The sequence below is a fragment of the Neovison vison genome, chromosome 11 (assembly GCF_020171115.1).
Source record: "Neovison vison isolate M4711 chromosome 11, ASM_NN_V1, whole genome shotgun sequence".
Taxonomy (NCBI): domain Eukaryota; kingdom Metazoa; phylum Chordata; class Mammalia; order Carnivora; family Mustelidae; genus Neogale; species Neogale vison.
The window spans coordinates 170,451,579-170,461,117 of NC_058101.1; the positions used below are offsets into that span (position 1 = coordinate 170,451,579).

Genomic DNA, 9,539 nt, shown 5'->3' on the forward strand with positions numbered 1-9,539 from the left:
ACTATTGACACATGCCTATTTTTAGAGATTTTTTTTCCTTTTAGTTTGAAGAGAGTCCAAAGGGTTTATATATTCTTAATTTTTCAGTAGTTCATTGGTTTTTTTTTTTCAGAGGTTGGGAAATTACACATTCTCTACTACCAGGCTGATGTGTGACACATAAATGTATTTCTTCACAGAGAGCTTATGGATCCGGAGACAGTAGACAAAGGGATAAAGAATACTTTTGCAGGGTCCCTTATTTTCCTTTAAGAATCTCATTTGAGTCTTATCTGTGGGAGGTAAATTATCCATTTCCCCTTCAATTATTTCAACAGTAAAATGAGAGGGGAAATGCTAGAAAACAAATTGTTCCATCAGCACATGATGGTGAAAGCTTGGTCCAATCTTGTGAAATGTAGGGACATCCATTTTGGTGGGGGGCACATCCCATTTAATGAGAAAATGTAACCTACTGCTCTATTAAAAGAAGATAGTCCTGAGTGATCACTGATGCCTCTCCTGAGTAGGCAAGTCCACAGAATGCTCGTAAACCCGGGCCCCCTCCTTAGCGGCTCCTCCTGCACTGAGTGCCTGCTTGCTTTGTGGGCACAGCTGCTGCCCCAGCAGTGACTGACTAGGGCCACTGGGAGTCCTACCGAGGACAACCAGTCTGGTGTCTGGTCCCTGGCATAAGGAAGGCCAAGCACAAAGGCCATGCCCGACAGGATGTCTCAGTCTTGCTCTCTGACAGTTTGGGGCTGACACAAGGAGAAAGCAGAACAATTGGGAAAAACAGGAGCTCAAAGGGAAAAAAAACAGAAATTGGGAAAATTTGCCGAGTCCATATAAGGCAAAACATATTTGCCATATAAGGCGAAACACTACAAATGGGATTCACAGTCACTAGTAGATAGGAATGAAGAGGCACTGCCCCCTTGGAGCTGCCTGGCTCCTGCAGTCTCTGGTGAGTTCCAGACTCATCCTGGCTGTTCATTCAGATATGCGGATTTCCTATGTCTCATGGATCTTCACAGTAAATTCCACTACTTGGTGTCACTGACGTCTCTTCCTCAAGGCTTAAAGTACTTAACACAGCAATATATATTGTTAAATTTTAAAGCATCCATTTGTTTATGGTCACATAATATGGGTTCATGTTTGTGTTAAGATTTTAAAATCATATTCATATAATCTTAATAAATAAGATTGAGCAAAATGTGTAAGGGAGATGTTCTGCAGAATTTATCATTCCTTTCTAACAAAGGGCAAGTCAAAAGAATTCATTGTGGAAGGGGTTAGGATTCATGCAATCGACTTGGGCTATAAATAGGCTGAAGTAAATTATGATACATGTTTAGTACCTGCTATGGCTTACCCTTTGGTGTGACACCATTTCCAGCGCTCCCTTATGGAAGGATTGGCACAAAAATAATTTGATTTTGATTATTCAATTGAAAAGTTTTTAGTTAATATGGTCCACAATGGGAATCACATGATGTAGCCAATGCCAGGCTTTTGGGCTGGGCCTCCTCACCTGCCTCTCTACCTGGTAGAGGTGAGGTCCATGTGGGAAGAGTTCTGAGAGTTTCCAAGCCCTCCATTGGAAGGAGCAGCCCTGTCATTGCTGATGTCTCCCTTTTCTTGCATTTGGATGTTGACTTCATCATGGCACACTCCGGATAATCTTCAGGTAAGACTTCATAGATATGAGAACCATCTTTACTTTCTAAAATTTTCCAGAATAGGAATCAAGCTAGATTTGTTTTTCATGAAACTTTTTATTTGGAGATAACTGTAGATTCACATTTTGTTGTGAGAAATAATACAGAACTACCCAGTTTCCCCCAATGGTAATTTGTGCAAAACCCCAGTGTAATGTTACAGCCAGATGTTCCCAGTGACCCAGTCAAGCGACAGAACATCCCATCCACACAGGATCCCTCCTGCTACTCTTTCAAGTCACTCCTACCTCCCTATTCTGTCCTCTGTGGTAATCACTATTCTGTTCTCTATGTCTGTAACTTTGCCATTTCAAGAAAGTTACATAAATTATCCTGCACAACGTTTTGGGACTGGCTTTTTTCCACACAGAATAATTCTCTGGAAATTCATCTAGTCAATCTAGATAATTTTTAAGTCACATGAAATCAATCTATTCCTCATTGGTCATAGCATACCAACCCCCAACCCTTATCCAGGGAGTAGAAGTACACTGTTTTTTAGGATATTTACCCTATGCGATCTCAAACAGATTTTAGACATGCTAAAACAAGACTATGTTCTTTCAGGGAACCTGTGTGCAGCAAGAAAGACTGAGGACTAGGCCACTATGATATTCCAGACTCTGCATTTTCACTCTGATAAAACTGAATGTAAGAGGCACAGTAGTTGAACGTTTTATTGATTTAGATACTACATTTGATTTTTCTGTCTTAAATGTAAAAATTTAAAGAAAAATAATGGGTGGATGGCTTTTTTCTTTCTTTGAATAGTCATGCACTCGTAAGTTTATTTTTTAAAATTTTTAGTTTATTTGTTGTTAGGTTTTATATAATGTATGCTTTAAATTGAAGGTAGAATCATTAAAGTTACCTCAATTATCACTCCTCATTACCTCAAGAATCATTCAATTCTTACAACCCTGTGAGACTGATTTTTCCCTCTACTCTATAGATGAGGTTTAGCAAGCTTAAGTAATTTGTTTCTGGTCACCTAGTAAAGAATTACAGAGTATGGAATCAAACCAGGTATGTTTATGATTTCCAAGTCCCCAGTTCAGTGAGAATCCCAGAGCTACACATACAACAAAGGAAGAAACTTGTTATTGGTTCTTAGTAAACTGTTTTGATCACATACCAACAATAATAACTCAGTGTAGGAAAACAGATATGCCAAAAAATATTGTTAACGTCTGTGTGACATACAACCAAAGCAATGCTTTTTAAAAAAAAAAGAACTTTTAAAACCATCTGGTTTTAGCAAGTAAAACTTCATTAAGTAGTTTCAGCATACCTCTAATTAAGGGTTACAATTCATGTTAATATCAAACATATTTGTGACATGTAGAGTTAACAGTGCATTTCTTCCCTAGATATAGGACATGATAGCATAATGAAGACCTCAAAAGAAAAACCTTCTCATAGCTGAACTTTAAATTCCATATTTTTCTATAAGCTCTTTTGCTTTAGATATATAGGCACTCATGGCATCTTCCTTCGACTGCCCTAGAAAGACACAAAACAGATTATCTTACAGACTGATGTATTGGGAAATTAAGAAAGCTTACTTCACTTATTTAAGAATTAACAACCTTTTTGGAAGTTCCACGCTTCCCATTTCGCCTTGCCTTTTAAATCTAACATTCCTGGACACTCTGCCAAAAGAAGAATAGATATATTTTCAAGTTTACTTTTTACTCACTGCTTCTATAAACATTGCTCAAATGAAATGTATTATTTTTTTTAAATATGATATATATATATATATATACATATATACACACACATACACACACACATATACAATACCAATATTAATGTCTCCAACTATAGATTGTTTGTAGATCCCATAGAGTTCTTTCAGTTCTTCATCATCTGGTCTTGTTTTCAGCTTCCTCACATCTTTTGTGATCTTATCAAAATCAGCCTAGAACACAAAAGGAAGAAAAGGCCAATAGTGCCTTCACTAACTTTCAGCAGGCTTATCTATTTTGCAGGTATTTTACCACCAGACAGTAGGACCTTAAAAAGAAAGAAGAAGGTTTCAAAAAGAGTTATTACTGGTCCAGTTCTTCCAGTATTATCCTAATTTATTTTAATTTATGGATCCCTCTCCTGGTACTTACCTGATATTCAGACAAGATATGGAGAACCACATAAAACCATTACTAGTGAAAAATTCCTTTTTTTTTTTTTAAGTAGGCTCCATGCTGAGCATGGAGCCCAGTGCAGGGCTTGAGCCCACAACCCTGAGATCAAGAACTGGGCTGAGATCTAGAGCTGGATGCTTAACTGACTGAGCCACCCAGGTGCCCTAATATAGAAAATTCTTAATTTTTTTTAAAAATTAAATTTTATTTAATAATTTAAATTAAATAAAATTAAATTAAATTTTAATACAATTTAATTTTTTTTAAATTTTCAGAAAATTTTAAAAACTAAAAAAGACATAAATAAATGAAAAATACTCTGTGCTCATGGACTGGAAGAAATATTATTGTTTAAATGTCAATACTACCAAAAGCAATATACAGAGTCATGGCAATGAATCCTTATCAACATTCCAATGGCATATTTTACAGAAGTCAAGAAAACAACCTTAAAGTTCATAGAGAACCACAAAAGACCCTGAACAAACAAAATAATATTTTTTAAGATTTTATTTATTTATTTGACAGAGAGAGAGATCACAAGTACGCAGAGAGGCAGGCAGAGAGAGAAGGGGAAGCAGGCTCCCCACTGAGCAGAGAGCCCAATGCAGGCCTTGATCCCAGGACCCTGAGATCATGACCTGAGCTGAAGGCAGAAGCTTAACCCACTAAGCTACCCAGGCACCCCGAAACAGAACAATCTTGAGAAAAGATAACAAAGCTGGAGTCATGACATGTCCTGATTTCCAGCTATATTACAAAGCTTTAGTAATCAAAAGGGTATGGTATTGGCCTAAAAACAAATGGATGAATGAAACAGAATAGATAGCCCAGAAATAAAAGCATGCATATATGATCGATTAATTTATGACAAAGGAGCCAAGAACATAGAATGTGGAAAGGTGAGTCTCTTCAACAAATGGTATGTGACAACCTTACAGTCACATACAAAAGACTGAAACTGGACCACTGTCTGACACTATGCACAAAAACCAACTCAAATGATTTAATGTCAGGTCAAGTAAGACCTTTTGTTTACATCTTGCTTGAATGTAAGACATAAGTCCACAAAACTCTTCAACAGAAAACAGAGGGGGTGAAAGAAAGAAAGAAAGAAAGAAAGAAAACAGAGTGGGTAAACTCCTGGACACTGGTCTGAGCAACGATTGTTTGGATCTGACACCAAGAGCAAAGGCAACAAAACAAAAACAAAAATAAAAACGTGAGACTCCATTAAACTAGAAAGCTTCTGTACGGTAAAGAAAACCATCAACAAAATAAAAAGGCAACCTATGGAATGGGAGAAAATATTTTCAAATCATTTATCTTTAAAAAGAAGTGGTTAATATCCTAAATATATAAAGAGCTTACACTACTCAATAGCAAAAAGAAAAATTCAATTAAAAATGGGCAAAGGAACAAAATAGACATTTTTCCAAAGACATACAAATGGAGGTGATCTGATGCTGCATGGGTCATGGTGCAGCTCCAGCCTTGTACATCCCACACCCCTGCATCAATGATGGTGGAGGAGGGCCAGCATGCCTGGGGTGGGGGAGGAAGGCAGAGAACCACAGGGAGGGGAGGGAGGAGGTAGGGGGAGAAGGCAAGAGGAACACCACCTGGGGGAGGTGGAGGCGGCACAGTGCCACCTGTGGGGAGGCCTTGTGCCTGGGTGGGCCTTGCCTGGGCAGGGTTGGGGAGGTACAGGGAGGAGAAGGCAGAGCACCACCTGTTGGTCCAGCAGCCTAGTAAAGCCTGTTGGGGAGGAGCTGACTGATCAGCACCCAGGAAGAAGCACAAAGGGGAGGAACAGGTTGGAGATAAAGCACTCCTGAAGAAGATGAGCTGTTTATCCAACAAAAAAACTTCCAGATTAGACCCTTGAGACATTAACTACAGCTGGACAGACTAACATAAGGACATCATCAGAAACGTTGAAAGAAATTCATTTGCAGAAGAAAAACAAAGGATGTGAAAAGGAAGTGATTCCAAGAAAGCTGAAAAAGTACAAAAAGTACAGTCTATGGGCCAGATTAAAAGCCACTTGGCTCTAAGGCTAGAAGATCAAGATTTGAGAGATTCAAGGCAATAAGCAGCAAAAGGCTTTAGAGAATTTTTTACATGGTCCCAGAACCAACAAAACTACTATAAATAAGGTCCTGTGCCTTGAAAATCTTGAAAATAAGAGATTACCAGGTAAAAGGGCCGCTACCCAGTTTCTGAGTAATCCGTGGGGAGCCCAGAAAAAAACAAAATGCCAAGAGGTTTAAAAACAGTGGCTGGTCAGAAACATGAAAACTTCTAAGAAGTAATCCAAGCTAAATGAGAAATGAAAACATGTATGTTTTCAAACGTGTATGAGATTATTCAGTATAAAGAATTAGTTTTTCTGAAAAAAATCCAATAAATCATTTATAAATTTAAATAAGTAAATAAAGACATACAAATGCCATGTGATTCAGTAATCCCACCTCTGTGTATATACCCAAAAGAATCAAAATCCCTATGTCACAGTGATGTTGCCCCCCACCCCCCGCAACCCCGTGTTCACTGCATCATTGTTTACAACAGTTAAGACATGGCATTACAACCTAAGTGGATGGATGGATGGACACACACACACACACACACATAATGGAATATTGTTCAGTCATAAAAATGAAGGTGATCCTGCCATTTGCAGCAACATGGATGGACCTTGGGAGCATTATGTGAGATGCGTGAGTCAGAGACAAATACTGTAGGACCTCACTTACATGTGGAATCTTAAATAACTAAACTTAAAAAACAGAGGACAGATTGGCAGTTGCAAGGGGGAGGTGAAGGGTGAGGAAAGTGGGTGAATGTGGTCAAAAGGTGGAGAAAACAAATCTATCAAGAGAAATTTCAATATATGTTTCTTTTTATTTTTTTTAAGATTTATTGATTTATTTGGGAGAGAATACCAGCAGACACCCCGTGGAGCGTGGAGCCCAACGAGGGGATGGATTGCACAACCTGGAGATCCCACAACCTGAGCAGAAACCAAATCAGATGCTCAACTGACTGAGCCACCCAGGCAACCACATCACAGTCTAAGAAGGGGGAAGGTTTGAATTTGAACCTGGCAGACTCTGGAGTATGTGCCTTTAGTCACCATAACATACTTCTTGAAGAATCCTTAAAGGTGTGGGGGGGTTGTCCCTGGGTGACTGAGTGGGTAAACACTCCAACTTTTGATTTTGGCTCAGGTAGTGATCTCAGGGTCCTGGGACCCAGCCCCATCTGGGACTCGTGCTGGGTGTAGAGCCTACTTGAAGATTCTCTCTCTGTCCCTCCCCCTTCAACCTCTAAAATAAACTTAAATCTTAAAAAAAAGGAAGCCTTATTCCATGAAATTGTATCCAGGTAATTTTTCAAATTTTATTTTAGAAGATTTAATGATGAAAAAATGTTCCTAATATAGTCACAGGTACAGGAATAAAACTGTATATACATGAGTATAATTTAATCAGGGTGTGTGTATATATACACACATATGCACATGTGTGTACATACACGTGCACATGAAGTACATACAAGCACACACACACACACAGACACACACATTTTTCACAGTACAAGAAAGTAATCCCTCATGTTAGCAGTGGTTATCACCTGCGTGAAGGAATTCCTAATAGTTTTCACTTATTTTATATTTGCTCTTTCCCCAAATTTCCCACCCTGAACATGTAATTTTTTGCATATTGGCAACCTACTATTTTGTAGTTTTACAGATCTCTGCTGTTCAGAAAAACACTCGGTCTCACCAAGGAGCGAGGGGGCGCGTGTGGGGCCCCAGCCACCCTCGCCTCCCTTTCGCAGAGGGAAGGGGCAGGCGGAGCAGGGCTGCCTGGTCCCCCGGGAGCAAGCCGGCCTCCACCCTCCCGGGGGCAGCTCTTACTTCGGGAGTAAGAGATCCCCGGGGTTCGCAAGTGTTGCCATGGGGAGCCCCAGGTCGCCGTCAACAGATGGCACAGGTGTGGTCCCCACTGCAGTGAGCGGGCGCTCGCGATGGCAGTGGGAGTGTCCCCGGGGTCACTCCGTACAACTCCCGGTAGTGGCGGGGGCGTGGGGGACTCGGGGAGCGAGGACCGCGGGCGACAGCTGTCCCAAGCTCCAGTTCTGACTCGCCCGCCACCCATGGGCTTCACGCCTGTCCCATGCCCACTCGAGCTCTTCCCATTGAGGACGAAGCCCACTCGTGGGGCTTCCGCACCCTTCGACTCACCTGCAAAGACATGGTGACACCCACTCAGCTACTGCTGCACTCCTGAGGCGCTGGTCCCCAGAGCTCCTGAGGCAGGCGTCCTTAAATGGAAGCGCACCTCCGCCCGCCGTCTCCCACTGGCTGCGCTGTGGGCCCGGCCGGCTCCCATTGGCCACCAGTTCTGGGGGGCGGGGATAAGCGGTGAGTGGCACCTGCCCTGTCCCCAGTGCCTGCCTGCGCCTCCCAAGCCGCACAGAGGGTTGTCTGCAGCCAGCGCCGCTGCAATGGGAAAAGCTAGGAGCAGGGAATTTAAATGAGTTCCTCTCTGCTCTTGGCTCGTTCCCCAGTTCTTTCTCAAGAGGTCGTTTGCAGGAAATCCACAGAAATCTCCCTAGGGCACAGATCTCAGTGGGGATTCCTTTTCATATTTATATCCCTCTGCCCTCTCCTTGATTCCTAGAAACATGGATGGCAGGTTTTTGAGACCTCTCAAGTCTCCTCTCATACTTCTAGGCACACTTCATCAGGAGTGAAAAAAAGCATCTTCTGTTTAAAAAGCAAAACACACCCTGAACACGTGCTGCAACCACTCTGACGGGTTCTCGGTTATTGTAAAGACAGAGTGCGCACTATTCAATCTGACCCCATTCTCCGGGGCAACAAATCCAGTGTCCCTGAAATTCTGCTGAAACACAGAAGAGGGTTGTGGTGCACAGTTGATTAAGTTCTTAAAGAACTGGAACAGCATTTTTTTTTCAATTTATTTATTTTCAGAAAAACATTATTCATTATTTTTTCACCACACCCAGTGCTCCATGCAAGCCGTGCCCTCTATAATACCCACCACCTGGTACCCCAAACTCCTACCCCCCCGCCACTTCAAACCCCTCAGATTGTTTTTCAGAGTCCATAGTCTTTCATGGTTCACCTCCCCTTCCAATTTACCCAAATTCCCTACTCCTCTCTAACGCCCCTTGTCCTCCATGCTATTTGTTATGCTCCACAAATAAGTGAAACCATATGATAATTGACTCTCTCTGCTTGACTTATTTCACTCAGCATAAGGAAGATGTGGTCCATATACACTATGGAGTATTATGCCTCCATCAGAAAGGACGAATACCCAACTTTTGTAGCAACATGGATGGGACTGGAAGAGATTATGCTGAGTGGAACAGCATTTTCTGATCAAAGGAGTTCATTTCCGACTCTTTCAAGAAAACTTCTTGGAGCAAAATGACTGGAAGACCTGACAAATTCAGGGTTTAGAGAGTTACTGATCAGAAACGTCTAACATATAACAACGCACGTGGTGGAGAAGAAAGGCTCTCAAACATTTTAGCTTGTTTTTGCATTGAACGACATTTTAAAAATATTTGCTTGGGGTGCCTGTGTGGCTCAGTTGGCTAAGAATCTGCCTTCAGTTCAGGTCATGATCCCAGAGTCCTGGGATGGAGT

At 41.3% G+C, this 9,539-nt stretch overlaps 1 protein-coding gene and 1 pseudogene across 1 annotated transcript; one reads left to right on the forward strand and one right to left on the reverse strand.

Moving 5' to 3' along the window:
• Positions 1-1,740: 1,740 nt before the first annotated feature.
• On the reverse strand, positions 1,741-8,194 carry LOC122889834 (acyl-CoA-binding domain-containing protein 7-like). Its single transcript, XM_044225241.1, has 4 exons — positions 8,103-8,194; positions 3,510-3,627; positions 3,293-3,355; positions 1,741-3,206 (listed from the first exon to the last, which is right to left on the reverse strand). Exons 1-4 carry the CDS (start codon positions 8,112-8,114, stop codon positions 3,133-3,135), a joined length of 267 nt encoding a protein of 88 aa, XP_044081176.1. The 5' UTR covers positions 8,115-8,194; the 3' UTR covers positions 1,741-3,132.
• Positions 4,743-6,465, forward strand: LOC122889685 (annotated as a pseudogene).
• Positions 8,195-9,539: the final 1,345 nt, after the last annotated feature.